The sequence below is a fragment of the Etheostoma cragini genome, chromosome 14 (assembly GCF_013103735.1).
Source record: "Etheostoma cragini isolate CJK2018 chromosome 14, CSU_Ecrag_1.0, whole genome shotgun sequence".
NCBI lineage: Eukaryota > Metazoa > Chordata > Actinopteri > Perciformes > Percidae > Etheostoma > Etheostoma cragini.
Genome location: NC_048420.1, coordinates 7,148,463 through 7,164,168, shown reverse-complemented (window position 1 = coordinate 7,164,168; position 15,706 = coordinate 7,148,463). Strand labels below are relative to the sequence as shown.

The following is a 15,706-nucleotide window of genomic DNA, read 5'->3' as shown; positions in this document are numbered from 1 at the left end:
CTAAAGTTAAGCTGGGGATATGAAGGTAAATATGGTGCAAAATGTGAGAGCTTGTAGAATACGATGAGTACTTGGAGATCAAAACATCTGATCTTGTATATTAAAATTTGCTATGTTGGAAAACATATTCACACACTTGATATGAATTAAAAGACACACAAAGAAAAAAAACAAGTACAAGTAAAAAATCTGAACTTGTGAGCTGAAATGTTGCACTTGTACTTAATTTGAAGTCACAGAAAAGATATCCACAAATGTGTAGATTGATATTAACATGAACACATCGACAGCTACAAACTTGTGATGCCACATTTATTAGTATACTTTTTTCTTTTTTTTACTTTGGTTAATTTTCCATCACAACTACAACTCAGTGAATACAACCCTTTTCAAGTCTGTCACTGCAACTTCACACGTGGTCTCTTGCATCCCCGAGTGGTAAATCTGCATGCCTCGACTTGAACAACACTTTTGGAGATACATTTGGTGCAAAACTTATTTGTACCTGTGTTCTCTGTGGCTGTGGAGCGCTGCACCAACCGGACGGCCGGGGAAAGCAGGGTTATTACCGTCAGATGAGGGACAACTCTGTCCGACTTATTTATGTAGCATAGAAGCTTGGTGGAATAGCATGCTAGCGTTAGCCACTAACCAGCCAACGTGCTTCCAAATAAATACCTTGTAATCATCTAAACCCTTTTTTTAACAGTCAAACTGAAACTCTGGTGGTGATCTCCAGGGCCTGCAGCCGCAGACGGACCGTCCACAAACAAGATTTTTTGTTCTGCAATTTCTCACGTCGTATTCTACAAGCTCTCACGTTTTACACCATATTTACCTTCACATCGGGACCCCTGACCCCCGTGGGGCCTCTGAAATGACTGAGTTTCCAACAAACAACTACAAAGACACACAACAACTACCGAGAGAGGCAAAAAGATGCCAAACAATTACAAAGAGACACCAAACTTAACTAAAAATACATTTTAAACTTCATCTTCAGAGACCCATTGTCTTGAAACCATTTATTGATGGACAACAGGGTTTGTAAAGTGTTTGATACAACAGAGGTTGACAATGATAACACCATACAGCATCTTTTAAAAGCAATTTAATTCAGTTTAAACATTTCCCGTGGGTTAGTTAGTGAGAAACAAAAGTCCGACCATGGCTCATAGTTTGAACGTCTAGTTTAAAAATTATTTTAAAACGACAACATAAACAAAATACAGTCACATGTAACACTACAAAAACCATGTGCGATGTCTTGAAGATTATTTGCTTGTGATCGTGAGGGCTAGGTGGCTGTGCTCAGTGGGTTGCATTACAGTACCTGTGGTAAATGGGCTTAATTATTGCTCATATTTCCATAAACAAGGGCCTGTTGTAGCAGCCAGATGGTTATCACAGCTACTTTGGAATACAAAATGAGATGAGATGCTTTAAAATGGCTGTATTACCAAAACGTACCGGACCTAAAATCCCACAAAATCCACTTTAACAACATAATTTAAAAGAGCCAATGTGCGTTCTTGTGTAAACACAATTTTCTATTATAAATAATGTCTTCTGAAAACATTATTTCAATTTAAAAGCTTATAGATCATAGCAGAATATTCCTTTGGCTTTTTTGTTGCTCAATTTTTTGTTGTTGATGCTGAGCTTGACAATAAAAAGATGTGTGGCTGGGTATGTGTATGCCTTGTATCAAATCCCTTGAAAAAGTATGAAAAGCCAATATATAAATATAAATATATACAAAATAGTCAATCCATCAAAAGGGGTATGAACGCAGGTTTTTGACATGTTTTATCCAGAACTGAACTAGGCCTACATTTCTAGGGATATTCTCTTACAAGTCAAAGTCAAATATATGTCACACCGCTAACGCTGAGACATATTAGAAATGCATAGGATGCACTCTGAATGTGATTTTGGGACCAGGGAACAAAGATATGAGAGGTGCAAGCAAAGTGCTATAATAACTGTGTGCATTCTCTTTCTACAGATGTGGACAAAGAAAATGAAAAAAAAACAGAGGTTCAGAATTAATCAAGAGGAAGAAAATCCAAATCGTGGATTTTGTCACATCCCCTGGGTTGTTTGAAATGTACAAAAGGAGTGGGACACAGTGAGAATAAAGAGGCAAGACTAAAATAAAAGGCAGTAATATAGCAATGAATCGGCATTCACAGGGAAAAGAATGATGCAATAAAAATGTGCTGCTGGTGTGCCCTTGCAGGCCTCATTTCCATTGGGGCCCTTAGCAATAAATTGTGGATTTTTGCTCACAGTAGCAATCTGTTTGGGTAAATCTAAGCAATTCAACGATAAAGGAGCTCCTTGGTTTCCTCGTGTGGTCAGATTGAATAACTTTGGATCACTTTGGCTTCCTGTCTTCTCCGTAGTGTCTTTGCTTTGGTCCCCCGCACCCCTCTACTCCATCAGTGTTAGCCCTTTACCAGGGGCCTTTGATAGGAGGGCCCTTTGGGCTGTACTCTACTTGATGGCTCATACAATCTCCAGGATTACACCGGCCATCGTGTCCCTTTGCACCAGGTTGCCCAGGCGAGCCTGGGATCCCAGGAACACCCTGCTGACCAACAGGACCTGGGGGTCCCATCTTACTATAGCCCGGGGGGCCTGGGACACCTGTAAAAAGAAGGGAAATAAATGGAATGATTGTGGCCCTCTAACTGCCCTGCTACTTAGCTGTGAAGAGGATATATTCAAAAAGAGAAAAGAAAAGAGTAAAAGGAATAGTTTGACATGTTGGGGTAAACCACAATGTTCCTTTAAAGCTTGAGTAATTAAAATCCTATTTTGATCATTTGATGTGAGCAAGGTTGCTTCTTCAACCCAAAACATATAAACTGTAAATTGACTGCAGATGCTAATTCGCTAATTTAGCCATTTAGCTATCTTGTCAGATGTTGTTTTGGTTGGTATGAATAAGTCTGTAATTATAGTCATTTTTACTTTCATCATGATGGTATTTTACAATTAATGCAAACGTAGTATTTAGCATCACTTCTATGATGACAGCAATGCTAACAAGGGTTTAACATCATGTGTAGCTTTTAATTGATGCAGGCATGAAATTCATAACAAAAAAACCTTAATCGGGTTGAACATTAAATATTTTGTCTTTGTAGCGTTTTCAATTGAATATAGGTTGAAAAGAATTTGCAAATCATTGTGTTCTGTTTACGTTTTACACAACGTTCCAACGTCACTGGAAGTACTTCAACAAAATGTGACCGGAAAAGGGATTTACTGTAACTAAAATAATCATTTGAATGTCTATACACATGGTGAAATGTGCTAAACATTTCTAACTATTAGCTACAGCTTTAACCCTTGTGTTGTCTTCCTGTCAACCATGAAAAGAAAACGTTTTGGTCAATTTTTACACTATTATTGCTTTTTCCAACATTTTTGTCACTTTTTAAATGTTGTGGGTGCTTTTGGTTGTTTTTTCCCAAAGTCTTTTAGATTTTCTTTTTTTTTAATTAACTGAAAACATGAGGGTTTTGTAAGGCTGACACACAATATGGCTGCCACCTCTTAACTTACTGATTCATGGACCAGTGGGGATATATTACCTGGTGCTCCTGGAGGTCCTACATCTCCCATCTCTCCAACACCCTTATCTCCTTTTTCTCCATGTGGTCCTCGGGGTCCTACAGAAATAGAGGCACATATTTGGACAACATGACAGATAAACCGTTTACAGTTAGCTAATGATGACACTTGTCATGGTGCTTAAAAGATTACTGGTATAACTGATGGCTCACCAGGGGGCCCTGTAACTCCTGGTCTGCCTTGTCTGCCGATCTGTCCCGGGTTTCCAGGTGCACCTGGGTTCCCAGGACTACCTGGAGTTCCGTCTTTGCCAGGTGGCCCAGGCCGACCTGGCGACGCCACCATCTCTACGGGCATCTGCATGCGAGACATGTAGTAGGCCATTCTCTCTGGAGAGGGGAAATGTGCAAGAACAAACAATGATTTCACCGTGGCAAGAACAGAGGTGTCCCGGAGGAGAAATGGAATAATTCTTTGAAAGAAAGATTTGCATCTGAAGAAAAGATTTTGCTCGAGACTAAGAGCTGCAGCATTATAAACAGTAAACATTGACGTAATGCAATGCACTTGCGCTCACCATCAAAGATCTTGATGACCTGCTGGCGGATGAAGTTCTTGACTTCATCATAATTGACTACAGCCTGTTTAAGAGTAGAGAAATGAAGAGGAAAACAAAAAGGCAAACCTTAATCAAGGAACATAATTAAAACATTCATTATTAAAAAGTGCAGAGGAAGCCTGTCAGGGCGTCCAGCCACTGCATTGTGTCTTCTAAGGTTGTTATTGCAAGATTTGGATGTAATAAGAAGTTTTAGTAAACAAATAAATAATTAGGCTACAAGTGTAATGAAACTGTTTCGCACATCATTTCCTGGCAACCCTGGAGTTCCAGGGAGTCCGGGTGAGCCTTCTAAGCCTGGGTTTCCTCTCTCTCCTCTTGGTCCGACCGGGCCGATCATGGGCTGTGCGTCTTTGGAGTGGTAACCTCCACCGCCAGGCGGCCCTGGTCTACCTCTTTCCCCTGGGGGACCCTTCTGGCCTGCAGCCCCTGGTTCACCCTGGGAGACAGACACACATGCACACAGGTCTTAGATAAATGAAAATGTCAGTCATGTAGTATAGAATGCAATACAAAATGTCATAACACAGTCAAAGCACAGAATGCCATAAAAACAACAGATAGAATGTAATATGAAAGTCAAAGTATTGCATGCCATGAAAAAGTCATAGTATAGTATGTTGAAAAAAGTGGAAAAAGCCATAGTATAGGATGTAAAAAAAACTTGAAAATGTCATAATACAGTATGTCGAAAAAAATTGAAAAAAACATCTGGATTTGAACAACCAACCTAGTGACAATTAGTCTACCATTTCACCTCACAGCCATAGGTCACAGTGGAATACAGGTGGAAAAACATAATACCTATAGAAATTAAATAAAGCATGTAAAAAAAGTTCAAAAAGACTTAGTATTGTATTTTGAAAAAAATGATGACAATGTCATAGTAGAGTATGTAGAAGAAAGAGAAAAAAGCCATAGTATAGTATGTGAAAGAAAGGGATGAAAAAGCCAGAGATTGAACAACCAGCCTAGTTGTCATGAGTCTACCAATTTACCTCACAGCGAAATACATGTGGAAAAACGGCGTAGCCAGCGTATTGCATGCTGAAAGAAATTATTAAAGAGTTATAGCATAGCATGTCCAAAAAAGTTAAAAAAGACATAGTATTGTAAGCTGAAAAAGTGATGAAAAGGTCATAGTATAGTATGTGAAAAAAGTGAAAATAGTCATAGTATAGTACGTAAAAAAAATTAGAAAAAGCCCATATAGTATGTAGAAAAAAAGTCATTGTATAGTATGTGGAAAAAAGGGATGAAAAAAGTCATACTATACTATGACTTTTTAATCACTTTTTTGACATAGTATACTATGTCGAAAAAAAAACATACTATAGTATGTCGAAGAAAGCCGTAGTATGGTATGTCAACATAAGTGATGAAAAAAAGGCATTGCATACTATTTCAAAAAAAATTGAAAAAGCCCATAGTATAGTATGTAGAAATAAAGTCATTGTATAGTTTGTGAAAAAAAGTGATGAAAAAAGTCATACTATACTGTGACTTTTTAATCACTTTTTTGACATAGTATACTATGTCGAAAAAAAAACATACTATAGTATGTCGAAGAAAGCCATAGTATGGTATGTCAACATAAGTGAGCACTATTTCAAAATAATTATTACAATGTCACAGTATAGCACATCGAACAAAATAAAAATAAAATGTGTATGTGGAAAAAGCAAAAAAATCATAATGTATTATGTAGAAAAAAGCCATAGAATTGTATGTTGAAAACAAATTATAAAAATGTCATAGTATATTGTGTTGAAAAAAGTATAATATGTCGAAAAAAGCCATAGTGTAGTAAGTGGAAAAAAGTCGTAGTATAGTATGTCAAAAAAAGCCATAGTATGGTATGTCAAAAAAAAACATAGTATAGTATGTCATAAAAAGTGATGAAAAAAGTCAAAGTATACTATGTAAAAAAAATAATGAAAAAGTCATAATATGGTATGTGGTAAAAGCCACTGCATAGTATGTGAAATAACTTGAAAAAAGCCAAAGTATTATATGTTGAAAAAAGTCTGAAAAAGTTGAAAAAGCACATAGAATGTAGGTGGACATAAAGTCAGCTTATAGTATGTGGAATAAAGTGAAAAAAGTCATAGGATAGAATGGGGGGAAAAAAATAGTATTGTATGTTGAAAAAAAATGATAAAAATGTCATAGCATAGTATGTAAAAAAAAGCATTAGTATAGTATGTAGTAATAAATTCATTGTAAAGTATGTGGAAAAAAGTGAAAAAAGTCATAGTATTGTACGTCGAAAAAAGCCACAGTTTAGTTTATCAAAAAAAGTTAAAAATTATTAAAAAGTCATAGTATTGTATGTCGAACAAAGTGAAAAAAGCCATAGTGTAGTGTGTGAAAATAAATTTAAAAATGTATAGTGTAGTCCGTTGAATAAAGTGAAAAAAGCCCATATTATAGTTTGTGGAAAAAAAGTTAAAATACTTATACGGTGGTGTGAAAAAGTGTTTGCCCCCTTCCTCATTTCCTGTTCCTTTGCATGTTTGTCACACTTAAGTGTTTCGGAACATCAAACCAATTTAAACAATAGTCAAGGACAACACAAGTAAACACAAAATGCAATTTGTAAATGAAGGTGTTTATTATTAAAGGTGAAAAAAATCCAAACCATCATGGCCCTGTGTGAAAAAGTGATAGGCAAAAAAAGCCATAGGATTGCATATTGAAAAAAGCCATAGTATATTATGTCAAAAAAAGCTTTAGTATAGTGTGTTGAAAATAGTGAAGGAAAAAAACATAGTATACTATGTAAAAAGTGATTAAAGAGTCAGAGTATTGCATGTCAAAAAAAGATTGATTATATGTGCAAAAAAGTGATTAAAAAGTCATAGTATTGTATGTCGAAAAAAATTTACAAAAATGTCGTAGTATAGCATGTAAAAAAAAGCCATAGTAAAGTATGTGGAAAAAAGTCATAGTATAGTATGTCAAAAAAAGTCATAGTATAGTATGTCGAAAAAAATGATGAAAAAAGTCTTAGTATGGTATGGGGTAAAAGCAAGTGCATAGTTTGTGAAAAAATGTGAAATAAATCATAGTATAATATGTCAAAAAAAGCCTTAGCATAGTACGTCGAAAAAAGTTGAAAAAGCTCATAGTATAGTTTGCGGACATAAAGTCAGTGTAACTTATGTGGAAAAAAGTGAAAAAAGTCATAGTATAGTATGGAGAAAAAAAGCAATAGTTTGTCGAAAATAATTGATAAAAATGTCGTAGTATAGTATTTTGAAAAAAGTCACAGTATAGTATGGTGAAAAAAGCCATAGTCTTGTATGTCGAAAAAAATTGATAAAAATGTGAGGGTATAGTATGTCAGAAAAAGCCACAGTATAGTATGTGGGAAAAAGTCATAGCAAAGTGTGTCGAAAAAAGTGATGAAAAAAGTCATAATATACTATGTCAAAAAAGTGATTAAAGTCATAATATAGTATGTCAAAAAAAGCCATAGGATGGTATGTCGAAAAAAGCCATGATATAGTAGGTAGAAAAAAGCCATAGTATAGTGTGTTGAAAATACTGATGGTATAGTATGTTGAAAATAGTGGAAAAAAAGACAAAGTATTCTGTGTAAAGAAAAGCGATTAAAAAGTCACAGTATAGTATGTCAAAAAAGTGATTAAAGTCATAGTATGGTATGTCAAAAAAAGCCATAGGATAGTATGTTGAAAAAACCCATAGTATAGTATGTTAAAAATACTGATAATATTTTATGTCGAAAAAAGCCATAGTATTGTATGTCGAAAAAAATCCTAGTATAGCATGTCAAAAAAAGTGATGAAAAAAGTGTAAATAGTACTAAGCAATTAAAGTCATAGTATAGTATGTCGAAAATAAAGACATAGGATAGTATGTTGAAAATAGTGATGACAAAAGTCGTAGTATACTGTGTCAAAAAAGTGATTAAAAAGTCATAGTATAGTATGTCAAAAAAAGTGAAAAAAGTCATAGTATAGTAGGTCGAAAAAAGCCATAGTATAGTATGTCAAAAAAAGCTGTATGATAATATGTCAAAAAAAGCTGTATGATAGTATGTCAAAAAAAGCGATAGTATAGTATGTTGAAAAACTTCATAGTGTAGTATGTCGAAAAAAGCCATTTTATAGTATGTTGAAAAAAGCCTCAGTATAGTGAATCAAAAAAAGTCATAAGAAAAAAGTCATAGAAAAAAGTAATTGTATATTATGTCAAAAAAGCTATTAAAGTCATAGTATAGTGTGTCGAAAAAAGCCATATGATAGTATGTCGAAAAAAGTGAAGAAAAAAGACATAGTATACTATGTGGAAAAAGTGATTTAAAAGTAATAGTATAGTACGCCAAAAAAAGTGAAAAAAGTCATAGTATAGCATGTTGAAAAAAGCCATAGTATAGTATGTTGAAAAAAGCCATAGTATAGTATGTTGAAAAAAGCCATAGTATAGTATGTTAACACAACGCAAAAGTTAGTACGTTAGTTAATTAATTAGTTAAAGCGATAATAACGCGTTAACTTGCCCAGCCCTAATAAAAATGTAATTTTATGGTATTTCAAAAAAAGCCATAGTATAGTATGTCAAAACAAATTGACAAAAAAGCCATAGGATAGAATGTCAAAACAAATTGACAAAAAAGCCTTAGGATAGTATGTTTGTTGAAAAAAAGCTACACTATAGCATGTGGAAAATAGTAAAGAAAAATGACGTAGTATACTATGTCAAAAAAGTGATTAAAAAGTCATAGTATAGTATTTCAAAAAAGTGAAAAAAGTCATGGTATAGTAGGTCGAAAAAAGCCATAGTATAGAAAATCAAAAAAAGCTGTATGATAGTATGTCAAAAAAAGCTATAGTAGGGTATGTGTATGGTATGTTGAAAATATAGTTGAGTACGTTGAAAAAAGCCATAGTATAGTATGTTGACATGTTACACTACAACTTTTTTCATCACTTTTTTCAACATACAATGGCTTTTTTGACCTACTATACCATGGCTTATTCTGACATATTATACTATGACTTTTTTCCACATATCACACAGTGACATGCCACATAGTGACTTTTTTCACCACTTTCTTTGACATACTACACTATGGCTTTTTTCGACACATTGTACACTATGTCAAAAAAGCGATTAAAGTCATAGTATAGTTTGTCGAAAAAAGCCACATGATAGTATGTCGAAAAAAGCCATAGTGTAGTATGTTGAAAAAAGCCATAGTATAGTATGTCTAAAATAGTGAAGAAAAAAGACATAGTACACTATGTGGAAAAAGTGATTAAAAATAGTATAGTATGTCAGAAAAAGCCATAGTATAGTATGTTAAAAAAAGCCATAGGATAGTGTGTTGCAAAAAGCCATAGTATGATATGTGGAAAAAGTCCTAGTATAATATGTCAGAATAAGCCATAGTATAGTAGGTCAAAAAAGCCATTGTATGTCGAAACAAGTGATGAAAAAAGTTGTAGTATACCATGTCAAAAAAGTGATGAAAAAGTCATAGTAAAAAAATGTAAAATAAATCATAGTATAGTATGTTGAAAAAAGCCAAAGTATTAGCAAAGCCTTAGCATAGTAGGTTGAAAAGAGTTGTAAAAGCTCATAGTATAGTATGTGGAAAAAAGTAAAAAAAGTCATAGTGTAGTTTGGAAAAAAGCAATAGTATAGTATGTCAAAAAAAAAGTGAAAATAGTCATAAAAAAAGTGAAAACAGACATAGTCTTGTAAGTCGAAAAAATTTATGATTTTTTGTCTTTTTCCAAGTGCTATTTCTTTTTTTTTATTTTGTGCTTTTTTTTTTTACATGCAATACTATGACATTGTAATAATTTTTTATACATAGTATTCAATGCCTTTTTTCATCACTTATGTTGAAATACCATACTATGGCTTTCTTCGTCATAGTAGACTATGTCAAAAAAAGTGATGAAAAATGTTATACTATACTATGACGTTTTAAACACTTGTTTGACATAGTATACTATGAGTTAGAGTCTGTCAAAATAAGGGATGAAAAAAGCAATAGTACACTGTGTCAAAAAAGTGATTAAAATTTACAGTATTGTATGTTGAAAAAATGAAACAAATTGATAAAAATATCATAGTATAATATGTCAAAAAAAGCCATTGTATAGTATTTCAAAAAAAGTGAAAAAAAACATAGTATAGTATGTAAAAAACACGGATGAAAAAAGGGTTAGTATACTATCTCAAAAAAATGTTTAAAAAGTCATAGTATTGTACGTTGAAAAAATCAAAAAACTTGATAAAAATGTCATAGAATAGTGTGTCAAAAAAGCCATAGTATAGTATGTGGAAATTATGTCATTGTAAAGTATGTGGAAAAAAGTGAAAAGTCATAGTATTGTATGTCAAAATAAGCCAATGTATAGTATGTCAAAAAAGAATGATGAAAAAGTCATTGTATGGTATGTGGAAAAACGTGAAAAAAAATCATAGTATTGTATGTCGAAAAAAGCCATAGCATAGTACGTAGAAAAAACTTGAAAAAGCTCACAGTATAGTATGTGGAAATAAAGTCAGTTTATAGTATGTGGAGAAAAGTTAAAGTGATGAAAAAAGTCATAGTATACTATGTCAAAAAAATGTATTAAAAGTCATAGTATTGTATGTCAAAAAAAGCCATAGCGTAGTATGTCAAAAAAATCATAGTATAGCATGTCGACAAAAGTGATTAAAAAAGTCATAATATACTGTGTCAAAAAAAGCAAAAAAAGCCATAGTATAGTATGTCGAAAAAAGCCATAGGATAGTTTGTCAAAAAAAGCCATAGTATAGTATGTCGAAAAAAGCCATAGGATAGTTTGTCAAAAAAAGCCATAGTATAGTATGTCGAAAAAACCCATAGTATAGTATGTTGAAAATACTGACTGAATACTGCCGAAAAAGCTATACTATAGTTTTGGAAAAAAGTAATTGTATACTGTGTCAAAAAAGTGATTAAAAAGTCATAGTATAGTATGTCAAAGAAAGTGAATAAAGTCATAGTATAAGTATGTCGAAAAAAGCCATAGTATAGTAGGTTGAAAAAAGTCGTATGAAAGCGTGTCGAAAAAAGCCATAGGATAGTATGTTAAAAAAAGCCATAGGATAGTGTGTTGAAAAAAGCCATAGGATAGTGTGTTGAAAAAAGTCATAGGATAGTATGTTGAAAAAAGTCATAGTATAGTATGTTGAAAAAAGCCGTATGATAGTATGTCAAAAAAGCTACAGCATAGTGTGTCGAAAAAAGCCATAGTGTAGCATATCAAGGAAAGTGATGAAAAAAGTCATTGCATACTATGTCAAAAAAGCGATTAACAATAGAAGTGCCGGGATTCCATAACTACTAGAACTGCCATGAGCGGTCATTTTGACCTCCAGATTCCAAACTCTATAATCTGTTATGATAAATACCTAATTGCAATATTAATGCAGGTATTGTGTTGTGTGAAAAACAAAATAACACCAAAATGTATGCAATTTAACGAGTTTATTTATACACTTGAGTTGCTAAGGTTTTTCAATAATTCATATCATGGCATAGTAAAACGTAATTATTTTAGTCACATCTGAAAAATATGGTATGTAAATTCATTCAACATAACTTATAACTTTCAAATAACACCTAAAAGTATCTTATTTGAACATTTTTAACCTAACCTAACTGGTCACTGCCTCCATGTTGGTGTCTGCTGTGGTTCCCGGCGCTGCTCGGACCGTGCTCCGCTCCCTTTTCTCCTTTCTAAACTCGTGTCTCAGCTCCTCTGCTAGTTGCTGCCTGAACTTCCTCCGGCCAATTTCACTACTGGTGCACTCCTTGGAGAGGATGTGTGCAAAACTAGCCAGTTTGAGGATGTATAAAGTTGTATAAACACGTAAGCAGCCACCAGCCATCTTGCTCCGTGTACCGCTCCTTCCACAGAGCGAGCGCCCGGCACTGCCTTCTGATTCAGAACAGAGTCCATCTTTGCCTTCTCATTGTGGTAGCTAGCTTTACCGAATCTGCCTTTACCTTCGGCCCATTGCTGATGCCCACAGTTGTTACTCAAGACCTCTTATGACGTTTCTTTGGCAGAGATGCTGATGGTAACTAAGAAACCAATATGCATCTTCAACCGTGCAAAAGATTAAAAACAATACCGCAAAAAAACGAGCGGTCAATATGAGCGTGTATGGCCGAAATAGGTAAAAGTAATTTTATTTTCTTTGCTAGTGTGTAATGTATATAAAAACTATTTTAAATTAAAATAAAAAACCTTTTAGGAAAAGTCAGGTAACAACAGAATGGTATTTTTTTATCCAGCAAAGTTATTACATATAAACATTTTAAAACGGTCAAAATGACGGTCAAAAATCATGTGAAAAATGAAGAAAAAATACATAGTATACTATGTGGAAAAAGTGATTAAAAAGTAATAGTATAGTATGTAAAAACAGTGAAAAAAGTCATAGTATAAGTATGTCGAAAAAAGCCATAGTATAGTAGGTTGAAAAAAGTCGTATGAAAGCGTGTCGAAAAAAGCCATAGGTTAGTATGTTAAAAAAAGCCATAGGATAGTGCGTTGAAAAAAGCCATAGGATAGTGTGTTGAAAAAAGCCATAGGATAGTGTGTTGAAAAAAGCCATAGGATAGTGTGTTGAAAAAAGCCATAGGATAGTGTGTTGAAAAAAGCCATAGTATGGTATGTAAAAAAAAGCCATAGTATGTCAAAAAAAGGGATGAAAAATGTCATACTATACTATGACGTTTTAATCACTTCTTTGACATAGTATAATATTATTTATAGTGTGTCACAATAAGTGATGAAAAAAGGCATAGTACACTATGTCAAAAAAGTGATTAAAATTTACAGAACAGTATGTCAAAAAAAGTGAAAAAAAACATAGTATAGTATGTGAAAAAAAGGCGTGGTATACTATCTCAAAAATGATAAAAAAGTCGTAGTATTGTATGTTGAAAAAATGAAAAACCTTGATAAAAATGTCATAGTATAGTATGTCAAAAAAGTGATGAAAAGTCATTGTATAGTATGTCAAAAATAGCCATAGTGTAGTATGTCGAAAAAAGCCATTTTATAGTATGTTGAAAAAAGCCATAGTATAGTGTATCAAAAAATGCAGTATGTCAAAGAAAGTGATGAAAAAGTAACTGTATATTATGTCAAAAAAGCTATTTTAGTCATAGTATAGTGTGTCAAAAAAAGCCATATGATAGTATGTCGAAAAAAGTGAAGAAAAAAGACATAGTATACTATGTGGAAAAAGTGATTGAAAAGTAATAGTATAGTATGCCAAAAAAAGTGAAAAAAGTCATAGTATAGCATGTTGAAAAAAGCCATAGTATAGTACGTTGAAAAAAGCCATAGTATAGTATGTTAAAAAAGCCATTGGATAGTGTGTCGAAAAAAGCCATAGTATAGTATATGGAAAAAAGTCATAATATAATATGTCAGAATAAGCCATAGTATAGTAGGCTAAAAAAAACATAGTATAGTATGTCGAAAAAAGTGATGAAAAAAGTCGTAGTACACCATGTCAAAAAAATGATGAAAAAGTCATAGTAAGGTAAGTGGCACAGCATGTAAAAAAACGTAAAATAAATCATAGTTTAGTATGGAAAAAAATCAATAGCATAGTATGTCGAAAAAACTGAAAACAGCCATAGTCTTGTATCTCGAAAATACTTGATAAAAATGTCATAGTATAGTATGTCAAAAAAAGCCATAGTATGTCGAAAAAAGTGATGAAAAATGTCATACTTTACTATGACGTTTTAATCACTTGTTTGACATAGTATACTATTAGTTATAGTATGTCAAAATAAGTGATGAAAAAAGGCATAGTACACTATGTCAAAAAAGTGAAAAAAACATAGTATGGTATGTAAAAAAAAAACTGCTAAAAAGAGGTATAGTATACTATCTCAAAAAAATGATTAAAGAGTCATAGTATTGTATGTTGTAAAAAGCCATAGTATGCATGTCAAAAAGAAATGACAAAAAAGTTATAGTATAGTATGTTAAAAAAAGCCATAGTATAGCATGTCGAAAAAAGTTATGAAAAAAGTAATAGTTTACTATGTCAAAAAAATGATTACAAAGTCATAGTATAATATGTGGAAAAAAGTGAAAAAAGCCATAGTATAGTATGTCAAAATAAGTAATAAAAAAGTCATAGTATACTATGTCAAAAAAATGATTAAAAAGTAAAAGTAGAGAATGTCAAAAAAGTGAAAGAAGCCATAGTATAGTATGTGGAAATAACGTCATTGTAAAGTATGTGGAAAAAGTCAGTTTATAGTATGTGGAGAAAAGTGAAAAAGTCATAGTATAATATGGAAAAATCAATAGTATTGTATGTCAAATTCTTTTTTTTAAATGTCATAGTATAGTATTTCAAAAAAAGTCATAGTATAGTAGGTTGAAAAATAAAAATGTCATCTTATAGTATGTAAAAAAAAGTGATGAAAAATGTCATACTATATTATGACTTTTTAATCACTTGTTTGACATAGTATACTATGTTGAAAAAAGTCAAAAAAGCCATGGTGTAGTATGTGGAAATAGAGTCATTGTAAATTATGTAGATAAAGTGAAAAAGGCCATAGTACAATATGTTGAAAATAGTGAAGAAAAAAGACATAGTATACTGTGAAAAAAAGTCACTAAAAAGTCGTAGTATAGTATGTCAAAAAAGCCATAGCGTAGTGTGTCATAAAAACTAATAGCATACTATGATCAAAAGATTCATTGTATGTAGAAAAATTGATAAAAATGTATGTCAAAAAAGTGATGAAAAATAGTATAGTATGTGGAAATAAAGTAATTGTATTGTATGTGGATAAAAGTTGAAAAACTCATAGTATTGTACGTTGAAAAAAGCCAAAGTCTGGTATGTCAAAAAAAGTTATGAAAAAAGGCAAGTGTACTATGTCAAAAAATGATTAAAAAGTCATAGAACTGTATGGAAAAAAAGTGGAAAAAAAATCCATAGTATGGTATGTGAAAATAAGAGAAATGTCACAGTGTAGTCCGTTGAAAAAAGTTTAAAAAAAACACAGTATAGTATGTGGAAAAAAGCCATGGTATAGTAGGTTAAAAATAGGGAAGAAATAAGACATAGTATACATTGTCAAGAAATCATCAAAAAGTCGTAGTACAGTATGTCAAAAAAAGCCATAGTATAGTATGTCAGAAAAAGTGATCAAAAAGTCATGCTATATTATGTCGAAAAAAGCCATAGTAGTGTATGTAAAAAAAAAAATCATAAAAATGTCAAAGTACACTGTATCAGAAAAAACTGATGAACGAGCCAGGGATTGAACCACCAACCTAGCAGTCATGAGTCTATCACGCTACCTCGCAGCCATAGCTCACATCATATGTGGGAAAATGCCATAGCGGTACTATTGTATGAAGAAAGAAATTTAAAAACAAATCATGGCATAGCATGTCAAAAAAGTGAAAAAGTCATGGTATAATATGTCAAAGAAAG

At 32.6% G+C, this 15,706-nt stretch overlaps 1 protein-coding gene across 2 annotated transcripts in view; it reads right to left on the bottom strand.

The window, feature by feature from the left end:
- Window positions 1–1,096: 1,096 nt before the first annotated feature.
- Window positions 1,097–15,706, bottom strand: part of col16a1 (collagen, type XVI, alpha 1) — an 81,570-nt gene continuing 66,960 nt past the window's right edge. The window contains exons 67-71 of one of the 2 annotated variants that reach the window (XM_034892072.1): window positions 4,449–4,643; window positions 4,163–4,226; window positions 3,798–3,974; window positions 3,606–3,683; window positions 1,097–2,652 (exon numbers count right to left, since the gene is read on the bottom strand). In XM_034892072.1, coding sequence (XP_034747963.1) covers window positions 2,459–2,652; window positions 3,606–3,683; window positions 3,798–3,974; window positions 4,163–4,226; window positions 4,449–4,643 — 708 coding nt within the window. In that variant the 3' untranslated portion in view covers window positions 1,097–2,458. The remainder of the gene's footprint in view (window positions 2,653–3,605; window positions 3,684–3,797; window positions 3,975–4,162; window positions 4,227–4,448; window positions 4,644–15,706) is intronic. The other variant, XM_034892071.1, reaches the window with a different exon arrangement.